General features: G+C 42.7%; 1 protein-coding gene across 5 annotated transcripts in view; it reads right to left on the bottom strand.

Moving 5' to 3' along the window:
* The window catches only part of MEAK7 (MTOR associated protein, eak-7 homolog), a 38,072-nt gene that overhangs the window by 16,663 nt on the left and 4,443 nt on the right, over window positions 1–16,966 (bottom strand). For 2 of the 5 annotated variants that reach the window (XM_082366878.1, XM_082366877.1), the window contains exons 2-4: window positions 7,736–7,991; window positions 3,725–3,955; window positions 3,218–3,362 (exon numbers count right to left, since the gene is read on the bottom strand). In XM_082366878.1, the coding sequence (XP_082223004.1) occupies window positions 3,218–3,362; window positions 3,725–3,955; window positions 7,736–7,966 (607 nt within the window). In that variant the 5' untranslated portion in view covers window positions 7,967–7,991. Of the gene's footprint in view, window positions 1–3,217; window positions 3,363–3,724; window positions 3,956–4,133; window positions 4,835–7,735; window positions 7,992–16,966 lie in introns of those variants that run through there. The other 3 variants (XM_082366880.1, XM_082366879.1, XM_082366881.1) reach the window with 3 other exon arrangements.

Here is a 16,966-nt window from a genome sequence, read left to right as displayed (position 1 = left end):
TGAGTGAATACTATGAAAAATTATATGCCAACAAATTTGACAACCTCCAAGAAATGGACAACTTCCTAGAAACATAGAGCCCACCAAAACTGAATCACGAAGAAAGAGACAACTTAAACAGACCAATCACTAGAAAAGAAATCAAATCTGTTAAAACAAACAAACAGCAAACAAAACAAAACCTGCCTAAAATAAAATTCCAGGACCATATGGCTTCACAGACAAATTCTACCAAACATACAAAGAAGAACTTATACTGATCTTTCTCAAATTCTTCCAGAAGACTGAAGAGGAAGGAACACTCCCAAAGACATTCTATGAAGACACCGTCACCCTGATACCAAAAGCAGACAAAGACACTACCAAAAAAGATAATTACAGGCCAATATCTTTGATGAATATAGATGCAAAAATTCTCAACGAATAATTAGCAAACCGAATCCAACAACACATAAAAAAGGTCATACACCACAACCAAGATGGATTCATCCCAAGATGACCAGGATGGTTCAACATATTCAAATCAATCTACATGATATACCACATCAACAAAAGAAAGGACAAAAACTACATGATCATCTTAATAGATGCATAAAAAGCATATGATGAAATTCAACACCCATTCATGATAAAAAGCCCTTACAAAATTGGGTATAGAGGGAACATATCTCAACATAATAAAAGCTATTTATGACAAACCCACAGCCAACATAACACTCAACGGTGAAAAGCCAAAAGCCTTCCTGCTAAAATCTGGAACAAGACAAGGGTGCCCACTCTCACCACTTCTCTTCAACATAGCACTGGAAATCCTAGCCACAGCAATCAGACAAGAAATAGAAATAAAAGGTGTTCAACTTGGTAGGACAGAGGTAAAATTATCATTATACACAGAAGACATGATAATATATATAGAAAACCCTCAAGACTCCACACAAAAACTACTAGAACTGATAAACGAATTCAACAAGGTAGCAGGATACAAGATTAACATACAGAAATCAATTGCATTTCTTTACACTAACAATGAAATACCAGAAAGGGAATGTAAACAAATAATCCCTTTTAAAATCACACCCCAAAAAAAAAAAATACTTAGGAATAAACCTCACCAAGGAGGTGAAAGACTTATATGCTGAGAACTATAAAACATTAATAAAGGAAATTAAAGACGATTTAAAGAGGACTTCCCTGGTGGCACAGTGGTTAAGAATCCGCCTGCCAATGCAGGGGACATGGGTTTGAGCCCTGGTCCAGGAAGATCCCACATGCCGCAGAGCAACTAAGCCCGTGTGCCACAACTACTGAGCCTGTGCTCTAGAGCCCACAAGCCACAACTACTGAGCCCGCAGGCCACAACTACTGAGCCCGCGTGCCTAGAGCCTGTGCTCCGCAACAAGAGAAGCCACCACAATGAGAAGCCCACGCACCACAATGAGGAGCAGCCCCTGCTTGCCGCAACTAGAGAAAGACCGTGTGCAGCAACAAAGACCCAACACAGCCATAAATTAATTAATTAATTAATTATTTTTAAAAAGATGATTCAAAGAAATGGAAAGATATCCCATGCTCTTGGATTGGAAGAATATTGTTTAAATGGCCATATTACCCAAAGCAATCTATAGGTATAATGCAATACCTATGAAATTACCCATGATATTTTACACAGAAATAGAACAAATAATAATAAAATTTATATGGAACCACAAAAAACCCAGAATTGTCAAAGCAATCCTGAGGAAAAAGAGCAAAGCTGGAGACATAACCCTACCAGACTTCAGACAATATTACCAAGTTATAGTAATCAAAACAGCATGATATTGGCACAAAAACAGGCATATAGATCAATGGAACAGAAGAGAGAGCCCAGAAATAAGCCCACACACCTACAGTCAATTAATCTTCAACAAATGAGGCAAGAATATACAATGGAGAAAAGACAGTCTCTTCAGCAAGTGGTGTTGGGAAAGCTGGACAGCTGCATTTTAAATCAATGAAGCTAGAGTACACCCTCTCACCATACACAAAAATAAATTCAAAATTACTTAAAGACCTAAATATAAGACAAGACACCATAAAACTCCTAGAAGAGAACACAGGCAAAATATTCTCTGACATAAATCATACCAATGTTTTCTTAGGTCAGGCTCCCAGGGCAATAGAAATAAAAGCCAAAATAAACAAATGGTACCTAATCAAACTTAAAAGCTTTTGCACAGCAAAGGAAACCATAAACAAAACAAAAAGACAACCTACAGACTGGGAGAAAATATTTGCAAATGATGTGACCAACAAGGGCTTAATTTCCAAAATATACAAATGGCTCATACAACTCAACAACAACAACAAAAAAACAAACAACCCAATCCAAAAATGGGCAGAAGACATAAGTAGACATTTCTCCAAAGAAGACATACAGATGGCCAAGAGGCACATGAAGAGATGCTCAAGATCCCTAGTGGTCCAGTGGTTAAGAATCCGTCTTGCAATGCAGGGGACTCTGGTTCAATCCCTGGTCAGGGAACTAAGAACCCACATGCCATGGGACAACTAAGCCCACGTGCCACAACTACTGAGCCCGTGTGCCACAACTAGAGAGAAGCCCACACACTGCAATGAAAGATCCTGCGTGCTGCAATTAAGACCTGATGCAGCCAAAAATATATAAATATTTTTTTAAAAAAGAGTAAGAATGTATATATTCATATATATATATATAACTGAGTCACTTTGCTGTACAGCAGAAATTGACACAGCATTGTAAATCAACTATACTTCAATAAATTTTTTTTTTAAAAAAAGGAAAGAAAACCAAACTAAATCTAAAAGAAGCAGAAGAAAGGAAATAAAAGACTTGGATGAAGATAAATGAAACAGAGATTAGACAACAGAGAAAACCCATAAAACCAAAAGTTGGCTCTTTGAAAATAACAAAAAGTGAACAAACCATTAGCTAGACTGACCAAGAAAAAAGGAGAAGAATCAAATGGCTAACATCAGAAATGAAAGTGGGGACATCACTACAGACCCTGCAGAAATAAGGATTATAAGGAAATACTATGAACGATTGCCCACAATTAAATAATCTAAATAGTCCTCCAAAGTTGGAAGACTCACATCTGCTGGTTTCAAAACTTTAGTACCAGCCTACAGTCATGGAGATGGCGTGGTACCACTCTACAAGGCCAAGGTCTAAGGACTAAGGCAGGGCACTTGCCTTGAAGCTTCATCTCGGAGCACAGCTGAGCAGCCAGCACCTGCACCCTGGAAAGGGAGCCTGGGGCTTGCTTCTGAGTCCAGCCTCTCAGCTCCTGTCTGCAGTTTAGCACGTGTGCCACAGAGCCAACCAGATCCTCTGTAAACTTGAAGACCACAATTTTACCATTAATCGTATTTCTGTTGTGACCTATGACCGACATCATATTAACATGGGGAAGGGCGTCTCATCTCTTTAAGGCCAACTGTGATGGACCGCAATACGGAACAGATCATGTAACTTGGGTAGTTACTCATTTTTCTAATGATACCTTTGGCTGGTCTAGATTGCCAGTGCCTTTTTGTCCAGGAGTTCTGACCTCAACCAGTGACGTGGTCTAGGTACCCGCCCCCCGCCAGGGTGGACTTGTGCACAGTGCCTCCATCAGCTGCTTAATCGTCCTAGGTCCCCCACCAAAGGACACCAAGGCTGCTTGGGATGGCTGCGAAGGGCCTGGTAGCCTCTTACCTTTTGGACCTCTCTTGCTTTCACGGGACTTTCTGTGGCAGAAATCATTTTCCAGATCACGAGACTCTTCTCCTCGGCATTTCCTTTCAACAGGTGGGACATGGACACTGTGAACTGCTCCTGGGAGATGCGCTCACTGGGCCCCTTGGTCTTCCCGGTCACGTCCACCCTCCGCATGCCCTCAAAGAGCCTTGTGACCATCTCTGCGGGAAGAGCTTCCCCCACGTGGCTCTGCGGGGACAGGTAGGTGAAAAGGTCAGACAGGGTGCCAGTCAAATGAGGCAGGATGATGGAAAAACAGCTAAGGGAGAAAGACCAACCACTGCCACCAGCACATAACCTTCCTAGATCCCCAAATGCACCATCTCTCCCCGCCTAAGGGCATCATGACACCCCAGGACCCACACACCTGACGCGTCCTGGCTTGTGGCTCAGCTTGGCCGTCAGACTCTTCCATCGTCTGTTCCCATCCTGCCCTCCAGACTTCCCAGTCTCCCCAGACTGGCCGTGTCATTCCTGCCTCTGGCCATCGTCTGCTCTTCACTCTGCTTACAACATCTCCTCAATTCTAGATTCTAGTAGCTGTCATTTGCATGTCTAACTTTATTTCCATATGGAACATACAGTCTGTGTAGTGCTAAATTGGTCTCCTCTATATTATGGACTTCCGAATATATTAGCTAGCTTTATCAATCCGAGTTCTTTGTGCTCAATATGCATTGGAAAGGGGGGGGGGCAAGGATAAATTGGGAGATTGGGAGTGACATATACATACTACCATATATAAAATAGATAACTAATAAGGTCCTACTGTATAGCACAGGGAACTCTACTCAATACTCTGTAATGACCTATATGGGAATAGAAGCTAAAAAAGAGTGGATATGTGTATATGTATAACTGATTCACTTTGCTGTACAGCAGAAACTAACACAACACTGTAAATCAACTACACTCCAATAAAAATTTTAAAAAATTAATAAAATCTAGTTCTCGGGACTTCCCTGGTGGTCCAGTGGTTAAGACTCCATGCTGCCAACGCAGGGGGCATGGGTTCAATCTCTGGTCAGGGAACTAAGATCCCACATGCCACGTGGCACGGCCAAAAGATTAAAAAAAAAAATCTAGTTCTTAATTGTCTTGACAGTAACATTCTGTAAATATCCTTTTCTTTTTTTTTTTTTTAATTTTTTATTTAATTTTATCTTTAACTGCATTGGGTCTTCGTTGCTGCATGCAGGCTTTCTCTAGTTGCGGGTGAGTGGGAGCCATCCTTCATTGTGGTGCGTGGGCTCCTCATTGCGGTGGCTTCTCTTGTTGCGGAGCACGGGCTCTAAGCGCACGGGCTTCAGTAGTTGTGGCACGCGGGCTTGGTAGTTGTGGAGCATGGGCTTAGTTGCTCTGTGGCATGTGGGATCCTCCCAGACCAGGGCCCGAACCTGAGTCCCCTGCATTGGCAGGCAGATTCCCAACCACTGCACCACCAGGGAAGCCCTATCCTTTTCTCTTTGACTCCAACATCAAATCTGATTTGGTCCAGGGATCACAAATACAGGGGGAGAGAAAGCAAACCATGAACTAAATCAGTGGGGTCTGAAAACTGAACTCTCCTGAAACAACTTCCTGTGTCTACACGGTCTGTGACAACATTGATATTCTGCATTTCTTATATAGGAGTTTCCCACCCTCATTGCTCAAGAAGAGTATTCCTATTTCTGTCAGTGTTTCCAAAGTTCTACTGGAAGAGAAACCTTTAATTCGTTCCCAAAGGAACCTTTATTTGGTTGCCAAGGTTTTCTGATCAACTTTTCACCCTATTTATCTTTTTTTTTTTGGCTGCATTGGGTCTTCGTTGCTGTGCGCAGGCTTTCTCTAGTTGCGGCGAGCGGGGGCTACTCTTCATTGCGGTGCACGGGCCTCTCATTGTGGTGGCTTCTCTGGTGGAGCACAGGCTCTAGGCATGCAGGCTTCAGTAGTTGTGGCACGCGGGCTCAGTAGTTGTGGCTCGTGAGCTGTAGAACACAGGCTCACTAGTTGTGGCACATGGGCTTAGCTGCTCTACGGCATGTGGGATCTTCCCGGACCAGGGCTCAAACCCGTGTCCTTTTCACTGGCAGGTGGATTCTTTTTTTTTTTTAAATACTTAGATATACTTTTTTTTTTTTTTATAATTCTTTATTTTATTTATTTATTTTTGGCTGTGTTGGGTCTTCGTTTCTGTGCGAGGGCTTTCTCCAGTTGCGGCAAGCGGGGGCCACTCTTCATCGCAGTGCGCGGGCCTCTCACTATCGCGGCCTCTCTTGTTGCGGAGCACAGGCTCCAGACGCGCAGGCTCAGTAGTTGTGGCTCACGGGCCTAGTTGCTCCACAGCATGTGGGATCTTCCCAGGCCAGGGCTCGAACCCGTGTCCCCTGCATTGGCAGGCGGATTCTTAACCACTGCGCCACCAGGAAAGCCCGTGGCAGGTGGATTCTTAACCACTGCACCACCAGGGAAGCCCCACTCTATTTATCTTGATAAACACCTGTGAACGTTGTCACCAACTCAGCAGTTAAGTCCCTAAAGTGGCCTGTCTTGTTCTGTCTACTCCAGCTTATTGGGCGACCCAGTAGACTGGGGTGCTTTTGGTCTAGTGGAGATACACACATGATATACATACACACACACACACACACACACACACACACAAGCTGTGACCCCAATCCTCCCTGGCCAGTTTCCTCAACTACAAGGTGAGTATGTTGGGGGATCCCCAATGCCATCAGCTCCCATTCTGCATGTTCTAAAAGAGGAGGTTCTCCTCAGAAAACTAAAAATAGAGCTACCATATGATCCCACACTCCCACTACTGGGCATACATCCATGCAAAACTATAACTCAAAAAGATACCTGCACCCCTATGTTCACAGCAGCACTACTCACAATAGCCAAGACATGGAAACAACCTAAGTGTCCATCGACAGAGGAATGGATAAAGAAGATGTGGTACATATGCACAATGGAATATTACTCAGCCATAAAAAAGAATGAAATAATGCCATTTGCAGCAACATGGATGGACCTAGAGATTATCATACTAAGTGAAGTAAGTCAGACAGAGAAAGACAGATACTATATGATGTCACTTATATGTGGAATCTAAAATATGGCACAAAAAGGAACCTATCTACAAAACAGAAACAGACTCACAGACATATGGAACAGACCTGTGGTTGCCAGGGGGAGGGGGAGTGAGGGAGGGATGGATTGGGAGTTTGAGGTTAGCAGATGTAAACTATTATACATAGGATGGATAAACAATGAGGTCCTACTGTATAGCACAGGGAACTATATTCAATATCCTGGGAGAAACCATAATGGAAAAGAGTATAAAAAAGAACATATATATGTGTATAGCTGAGTCACTTTGCTGTACAGCAGAAATTAATGCTACGTTGTAAATCAACTATAGTTCGATAAAAAACTAAATTTAAAAGAGGAGGCTCTGAAATATCGTCACACGTGGTACCGCCTCCCCCCTGCCCAGGGGGTGGGCCGATGAGGTCTCTTCGCTGCTGTCTCGCTCTGTCTGAGTACCCAAACCACCCAAACGCGTGGCTAAGAGCCCCATGGAACGGGGCCAACAGATGGGTAAATGGGCAGTTCTCACTCGTTGTCAGGTGAACCTTGACTCTGAAACTTCGTTATTTTGTCAGGAAAACCACAAAGTTCCTAGGACGTCAAATACTTACGAATCCTAAAGGCCAAGGTGGACTTGAAACTTTGCAGTTATCGGACCCACAAATACAGCTAAGGGCAGCCTGTCACTCGTCCGGAGGGAAACCGGGGACAGTGGTTCAAGAGATAGCAAGAGGCCAGCCCCCCTAGTCAACCTCAAGCGGGAAAAGTCCCCAAAACACTGTGACACGAAGGCTGAGCAGCGCAGCTGCAACACGGACCACAGAAGCCACAAAGCTGAAAATAGGTACTACTGTCCCTTTCCAGAAGACACATCCCTCAGTGTTCCCACACCTGTCCTACAGGAACAGACAGCCATTTTGGCCTGACCCCTCTCCAAACTAAACAGGGACTTCTGACTGTTACCCTTGCCTTCAGTGCCTGCAGAGAGAAGGATCTGGGCGAGGTACTGGAGCCGAGTTCCTCTGATGACAGAGAATCAAACAATCTGTCAACCTCGGCCTGCTCCTCAGGAAGAAACCGCGAGGAGAAACTCTGCCCCGGGTGGCTCTTGCTATTCCCCATCTGTCCTTGTAGCTGGCAGGATTCTCTGCAGAAGGAAAGTTCACACCCAGTTAGGAGGGAAATCAAAATGTAATAATCATACAAAATAAACATCGATAATTACATGGTCAAGGTAATCAATACTGACCTACTTGCAAAATGCAGCTACAACACATCAGAGCTATGTAATGTTGTTTCAGTGTGGTAGAAATTAATGGTCGACACAAATAAAGTAGGAAAACCCAATTCTAATTCCTCTGACTGCCTGAGGCCTGCTCATAACTGCCAACCAACAGTCTGGATTTCTTTATTCGAAAACAGTTTCTAAGCTAATGTAACTAAAATGTAGAAAAATCAGGATTTCAATCTAAATATTCATTTTTTAAAAGTCTGAGTTGAAAAAATAATCTAGCTTTTGCTTGTCTGAAAAGCTTTTGATTTCTCCCTTGAATCTGAATGAGATCCTTGCTGGGTAATCTTGGTTGTAGGTTTTTCTCTTTCATCACTTTAAGTATATCCTGCCACTCCCTTCTGGCGTGCAGAGTTTCTGCTGAAAAATCAGCTGATAACGTTATGGGAATTCCTTTGTATGTTATTTATTTTTTAATAAATTAATTTTATTTATTTGTTTTTGGCTGGATGATCACACATATTTAAATAAAATCAACACCCTGCAAATATCACCTACAGAGCAGATGTGCTATTAGACATGTTTTTCCCTTTGTGATCCTGGCTCCACCTGGCTGGCTGTATGGTCTTGGGCAAGCGACCAAAACTCTCTGTGCCCCAGTTTCCTCGTTTGTAAAATGGAAATAATCACAGCCCAACCTCAGACGGCTGTGATCATGGTTGGCCAAAGCTGTGAGATCAGGACTTCTCTAGTGGTGCAGTGGTTAAGAATCAGCCTGCCAATGCAGGGGACACAGGTTCGAGCCCTGGTCCGGGAAGATCCCACATGCTGCTGAGCAACTAAGACCATGCGCCACAACTACTGAGCCTGCGCTCTAGAGCCCACGAGCCACAACTACTGAGCCCGCATGCCACAACTACTGAAGCCTGTGCACCTAGAGCCCGTGCTCCACAAACAGAGAAGCCACCACAATGAGAAGCCCGCACACCACAACGAACAGTAGCCCCCGCTCACCGCTACTGGAGAAAGCCCGCATGCAGCGACGAAGACCCAATGCAGCCAAAAATAAATAAATAAAATTAATCTATTAAAAAATAAATAAATAAATAACATACAAAGGAATTCCCATAACGTTATCAGCTGATTTTTCAGCAGAAACTCTGCATGCCAGAAAGGAGTGGCAGGATATACTTAAAGTGATGAAAGAGAAAAACCTACAACCAAGATTACCCAGCAAGGATCTCATTCAGATTCAAGGGAGAAATCAAAAGCTTTTCAGACAAGCAAAAGCTAAGAGAATTCAGCACCACCAAACCAGCTTTACAACAAATGCTAAAGAAACGTCTGTAGGCGGGAAACACAAGAAAAAGATCTACAAAAACAAACCCAAAACAATTAAGAAAATGGTACTAGGAACATACATATCGATAATAACCTTGAGTGTAAACGGATTAAATGCCCCAACCAAAAGATACAGACTGGCTGAATGGATACAAAAATAAGACCCAAATATATGCTGTCTACAACAGAGGCACTTCAGACTTAGCGACACATACAGACTGAAGGTGAAGGGATGGAAAAGGATATTCTTTGCAAATGGAAATCAAAAGAAAGCTGGAGAAGCAATACTCGTATCCAATAAAATAGACTTTAAAATAAAGACTGTTACAAGAGATAAGGAGGGACACGACATAATGATCAAAGGATCAATCCAAGAAGAAGATATAACAATTATAAACGTTTATGCACCCAACACAGGAGCACCTCAATACATAAGGCAAATGCTAACAACCATGAAAGCAGAAATCAGCAGTAACACAATAATAGTAGGGGACTTTAACATGCCACTTACACCAATGGACAGATCATCCAAACAGAAAATAAATAAGGAAACACAAGCTTTAAATGACACAACAGACCAAGATAGATTTAATTGATATTTATAGAACATTCTACCCAAAAGTGGCAGAATACACTTTCTTCTCAAGTGCACATGGAACATTCTCCAGGATAGATCACATCTTGGGTCACAAATCAAGCCTCAGAAAATTTAAGAAAATTGAAATCGTATCAAGCATCTTTCCTGACCACAACGCTATGAGACTGGAAATCAATTACAGGAAAAAAACTGTAAAAAACACAAATACATGGAGACTAAACAGTGCACTACTAAATAACCAAGAGATCACTGAAGAAATCAAAGAAGAAATAAAAAAATACATAGAAACAAATGACAATGAAAACACGATGACCCAAAACCTATGGGACACAACAAAACCAGTTCTAAGAGGGAAGTCTATAGCAATTCAATCTCACCTAAAGAAACAAGAAAAATCTCAAATAAACAATCTAACCCTACACGTAAAACAACTAGAGAAAGAAGAACAAAGAAAACCCAAAGTCAGTAGAAGGAAAGAAATCATAAAAATCAGAGGAGAAATAAATGAAATAGAAACAAAGAAAACAATAGCAAAGATCAATAAAACTAAAAGCTGGTTCTTTGAGAAGGTAAACAAAATTGATAAACCCTTAGCCAGACTCATCAAGAAAAAAAGGGAGAGGATGCAAATCAATAAAATTAGAAATGAAAAAGGAGAAATCACAATTGATACTGCAGAAATACAAAAGATTATAAGAGATTACTACAAAGAACTATATGCCAATAAAATGGACAACCACTAAGAAATGGACAAATTCTTGGAAAGGTACAATTTTCCAAGACTGAACCAGGAAGAATTAGAAAATATATCCTAAAAAATATAAATATTTTTTGATAAAAAATATACCTATCACAAGAAATGAAATTGAAACTGTAACTAAAAATCTTCCAACAAACAAAAGTCCAGGACCAGATGGCTTCAGAGGCAAATTCTATCAAACATTTAGAGAAGAGCTAACACCTAATCCTTCTCAAACTCTTCCAAAAATTGCAGAGGGAGAAATACTCCCAAATTCATTCTATGAAGCCACCTTCACCCTGATACCAAAACTAGGAAAAGATATCACAAAAAAAGAAAATTATAGACCAATATCACTGATGAACATAGATGCAAAAATCCTGAACAAAATACTAGCAAACAGAATCCAACAACACATTAAAATGATCATACACTATGATTAAGTGGGATTTATCCCAGAGATGCAAAGGTTCTTCAATATATGCAAATCAATCAATGTGATACACCACATTAACAAATTATGGAATAAAAACCATATGATAGGGCTTCCCTCGTGGTGCAGTGGTTGAGAATCTGCCTGCCAATGCAGGGGACACGGGTTCGAGCCCTGGTCTGGGAGGATCCCACATGCCGCGGAGCAACTAAGCCCGTGAGCCACAACTACTGAGCCTGCGCGTCTGGAGCCTGTGCTCTGCAACAAGAGAGGCCGCGATGGTGAGAGGCCCGCGCACCGCGATGAAGAATGGCCCCCACTTGCCGCAACTGGAGAAAGCCCTCGCACAGAAACGAAGACCCAACACAGCCATAAATAAATAAATAAATAAATAAAATATTAAAAAAAAATACTTTAATAAAAAAACCATATGATAATCTCAACATATGCAGAAAAGGTTTTTGACAAAATTCAACACACATTTATGATAAAAACTCTCCAGAAAATGGGCATAGAGGGAACCTACCTCAACATAATAAAGGCCATATATGATAGACCCACAGCAAGCATCATACTCAATGATGAAAAACTGAAAGCATTTCCTCTAAGATCAGGAACAAGACAAGGATGTCCACTCTCTCCACTACTCTTATTCAACAAAGTTTTGGAAGTCCTAGCCACAGCAATCAGAGAAGAAAAAGAAATAAAAGGAATACAAATAGGAAAAGAAGAAGTAAAACTGTCACTCTTTGCCGATGACATGATACTACACATAGAAAATCCTAAAAAGATGCCACCAGAAAACTACTAGAAATAATCAATGAATTTGGTAAGGTTGCAAGATACAAAATTAATGCACAGAAATCTCTGGCATTCCTATACACCAACAACAAAAAATCAGAAAGAGAAATTAAGGAAACAATCCCATTTACCATCTCAACAAAAAGAATAAAATACCTCGGAATAAACCTGCCTAAAGAGGCGAAAGATTTGTACTCAGAAAACTATAAAACACTGATGAAAGAAATCAAAGATGATGTAAACAGATGGAGAAATATACCATGTTCTTGGATTGAAAGAATCAATATTGTGAAAATGAGTATACTACCCAAAGCAATCTACAGATTCAATGCAATCCTTATCAAACTACCAATGGCGTTATTCACAGAATTAGAATGCCATTACAATTCATATGGAAACACAAAAGACCCCGAATAGGGCTTCCCTGGTGGCACAGTGGTTGAGAATCTGCCTGCTAATGCAGGGGACACGGGTTTGAGCCCTGGTCTGGGAGGATCCCACATGCCACGGAGCAACTGGGCCCATGAGCCACAATTACTGAGCCTGCGCGTCTGAAGCCTGTGCTCCGCAACAAGAGAGGCCACGATAGTGAGAGGCCCGCGCACCGCGATGAAGAGTGGCCCCTGCTCGCCACAACTAGAGAAAGCCCTCGCACAGAAATGAAGACCCAACATAGCAATCAATCAATCAATCAATCAATCTTTAAAAAAAAAAGACTCCGAAGAGCCAAAGCAATATTGAGAAAGAAAAACGGAGTTGGAAGGATCAGGCTCCCCAACTTCAAACTATACCATAAAACTATGGTGATCAAGACAGTACGGTACTGGCACCAAAAAAGAAATATAGATCAATGGTACAGGATAGAATGCCCAGAGATAAACCCACGCACATATGGGCACCTAATTTACGACAAAGGAGGCAAGAACATACAATGGAGAAAAGACAGCCTCTTCAATAAGTGGTGCAGGGAAAACTGGACAGCTACATGTAAAAGAATGAAATATACTCCCTACCACCATACACAAAAATAAACTCCAAATGGATTAAAGACCTAAATGTAAGGCCAGACACTATAAAACTCTTAGAGGAAAACATAGGAAAAACACTCTTTGACATAAACCACAGCAAGATCATTTTTGACCCACCTCCTAGTGAAACGGAAATAAAAACAAAAACAAATGGGACTTAATTAAACTTAAAAGCTTTTACACAGCAAAGGAAACCATAAACAAGACAAAAAGACAACCCTCAGAATGGGAGAAAATATTTACAAATGAAACAACAAAGGATTAATCTCCAAATATACAAACAGCTCATGGAGCTCAATATCAAAAAAACAAACAATCCAATTAAAAAATGGACGGAAGACCTAAATAGACATTTCACCAAAGAAGACATACAGACGGCCAAGAGGCACATGAAAAGATGCTCAACATCACTAATTATTACAGAAATGCAAATCAAAACTACAATGAGGTATCACCTCACGCCGGTCAGAATGGCTATTAACAAAAAATTTAGAAACAATAAATGCTGGAAAAGGTTTGTTGAAAAGGGAACCCTCCTGCACTGTTGGTGGGAACGTAAACTGATACAACCACTATGGAAAACAGTATGGAGGTTCCTTAAAAAACTAAAAATCGAACTACCATATGACCCAGCAATCCCACTACTGGGCATATATCCTGAGAAAACCATGATTCAAAAAGAGACATGTACCACAATGTTCATTGCAGCCCTATTTTTAATAGCCAGGACATGGAAGCAACCTAAGTGTCCATCGACAGATGAATGGATAAAGAAGATGTGGCACATAGATACAATGCAATATTAGCCATAAAAAGAAACGAAATTGAGATATTTGTAGTGAGGTGGATGAACCTAAAGTGTAGTAAGAAAGAGAAAAAGAGACCTAGAGTGTAGTAAGAAAGAGAAAAACAAATACTGTATTCGAATGCATATATATGGAATCTAAAAAAAAAAAAATGGTACTGATGAACCTAGTTGCATGGTAGGAATAAAGAGGCAGACATAGAAAATGGACTTGAGGACACGGGGTGGGAGGGCGAAGCTGGGGCAAAGTGAGAGTAGCACTGACATATATACACTACCGAATGTAAAATAGTTAGCTAGTGGAAAGCAGCTGCATAGCACAGGGAGGTCAGCTCGGTGCTTTGCGATGACCTAGAGGGGTGGGATAGGGAGGGTGGGAGGGAGGCTCAAGAGGGAGGGGATATGGGGACATATGTATGCATATGGCTGATTCACTTTGGTGTACAACAGAAACTAACACAGTATTGTAAAGCAATTATACTCCAATAAAGATCTATTTATAAAAACAAAAGATAAAAAAAATAAACTCCAGGTACCAAAAAAAAAAAAAAGTGAACAATTCAGTGGCATTTGGGACATTCACAACATTGTGAGACCACCACCTTTATCTAGTTCTAAAACATTTCCATCACCCCAAAAGACACCCCACACCCGTTAGCGGTTATTCCCCATCCCCGATCCCTCAGCCCCTGGCAACCACTAATGCGCTTTCTCTGTGGATTTGCCTCTTTCGAACATTTCATGTAAATGAAATCATCCAGTACATGGTCTTTGGGGTCTGGCTTTTTTCAGTCAGCATAATGTTTTAAAATTTCATCTGCATGGTAGCAATGATCAGTACTTCATTCCTTTTTATGGGTGAATAATATTTATGGTAGATGGAGATACCGTCTTTGGTTTATCCATCCATCTGGTGATGGACATTTGGGCTGCTTCTATCCTCTGGGTGTTGTGAACATATGTGTACACGTACTTATTTGAGTCCCTGCTTTCAAATTTGGGGGCGGCAGGTACTATACTTAGGAATGGAATTGCTGGGTTGTATAATCTGATGTTCACTTTTTGAGGAATTGCCCAACTATTTTCTGTTTTACATTCCCAGCAGGAAAGCATGAGGGTTCCAATTTCTCCATATCCTCTCTGACGTTCCTGCTATTTTTCCATCTTTTTAATCCAGCCATTCTGGCAGGGGTGCCCATCTGCCCCAAACAGGAAGCCTCCAGCAGAGGGCTCCTTGGACGGGAGCTGTAGCGCACTTGCAAAGGCTGCTGGAAACGGGTGCTTGTGCAGCCGAGTTTGGGGCTATCACTCACGGGCCACCTGATCTAAATGCTTCCAATTCTCAAGTGTTTCAGCAGCGTAAGAGCCAAGAAGGAAAACTTCCGGCCCTGGGCTCAAGGTCCAGCCTGCGTGAGGCTTTCTTCATGTCTAAGATACAGCGAGCAGCACCAGCGGGTGCCTGGTCCCCTCCAGGGGGCACAGCCCAGGCGGCCATGCCAAGGCAGACCCGTCCTGTTCATCAACTTTTCTAAGAGCCCCAAGAAATAACCTGATCACGTAGGACTTGATGAGGAAACGAGCCATCATCATTTGATTTTTAAATACTCGCCACTTCCGGAAGAGAGTAGGAAAGAGTGCCAAGCAAAGGCAGAAAGAAGGTACCAACATCACTGACTCTGCAGTTAACTTAATATATTCTGCCAACTGCAAAGCAGTGCTCTTAGTATTAAGTGTCTGAAAGCAACGCCTAAGAGAAATCACAATAGAAAATAGGTCGATGCCCCCTGGCTAAAGACAAGCAGGAGTACGCGTGTGGTCAGAGCTGCATTTCCAACCCAAGGCAGCAAGGAAGCATGGGGGGCTCGGTGAGAGTGTGAAGGGGGATGCTTTCTTGGAAGGCTCAAAAAAGGGGTTGGTGCCATTCAGTGACTGGGTAGCTTAATCCTTCTCATTGAGGATGCAGGAGGAACAGAGAAGGGCTAGGGTAATAATTAAGAAAGACGGTGCATTGTTCTGTTGACCAGAAAGCAGGCTGCAGGTTATTTTGGGACCCCGCACAGTGACCTGATCTGTCTACACAGTGTGATTTTGCTTTCACTTGGTTCCACCCCAGCTTTACTTCCATTAGCGATAAATCACGATAGCTTTAGTCAAAAGTATCTTTAGATTCATACCCTTCCAACCAGGGAAATTCAAGATTCTCTCAAAATCTGTGTTAATTTATCAAGTCACCAAAAGACCTGTCACACAACTCTCCCTGCGTCCCTACCTTGTTATCCTGCTGAAATCCTGGAAATGGTAAATGAATTAAAATGTACCCTAGTGAAATCTATTTCGTTCTCAGGGTCTTCCTAGCAAAGATCACCACGCTTTTTCACTTCATCTAGAAAACCTTAAGGTTTGTGACAATGAGAGGCCCCTGACTCACCTAAACTCTGGAAGAGATGACGCCTTCTAAACACCTGGGGGGAAAGGTTTTTGAGATGTCAGCACAGCTTCATGTCAGAGCTGGACCCTCCAGGCCGGCTGACAGCCGTGCCCACCCAGGTGGGCTCCCAAGGCCGACCTGGCAGATGCGTGTGGTCCCCTCAGAACATCAGACACCAGTCTCTGTGGACAGTTCCCTTCTGCCCGTTGTCTGGCTCAGAGGACCCTCACGTCTACCTCTGCACCCCTCACCATCTACTCAGCCTCAGGTTCCAAGACTACCCGGCATTCTTGACTTTCCTAGAACCGACTGCTGCCTTACCTGACATGGACACAGGTCCCTCCTTACTCACTCTGTTTGCGCTGCACCCACACCTGCATGCCTGACTCACCCACCGTAGAATCTGAATGCCATTAAAGAGACTGCCACGCGGCCACCTGGCCAGCACCTGAGCCAGCCTGGCACATGCAGGCACGGGGACGCGCCGGTCCAACGGCTGTGTTGTTCCCCCACCCACCCCTCGGGTGGACGGCCTGTTCTCTCACCACCTCGTGAGATCCCGTGTGCTAACTCCAGGAGGTCGGCCTTGCCTGGGTCCCTCACGTTCGGGCCCCACGGGACTCACTCCCAGACCCCAGGCACTCAGGGCCCCTTGGATCAGTGCCACTCACTCCACCACCCGTGACCAGTCCCCTGCCCACCTCTGTACCCCATGGCC

Source organism: Balaenoptera borealis, assembly GCF_965194805.1.
Source record: "Balaenoptera borealis genome assembly, chromosome: 19".
NCBI classification, from domain to species: Eukaryota; Metazoa; Chordata; class Mammalia; order Artiodactyla; family Balaenopteridae; genus Balaenoptera; species Balaenoptera borealis.
Note: the sequence above shows the minus strand (reverse complement) of the source record. Positions and strands in the feature narration are given on the sequence as shown.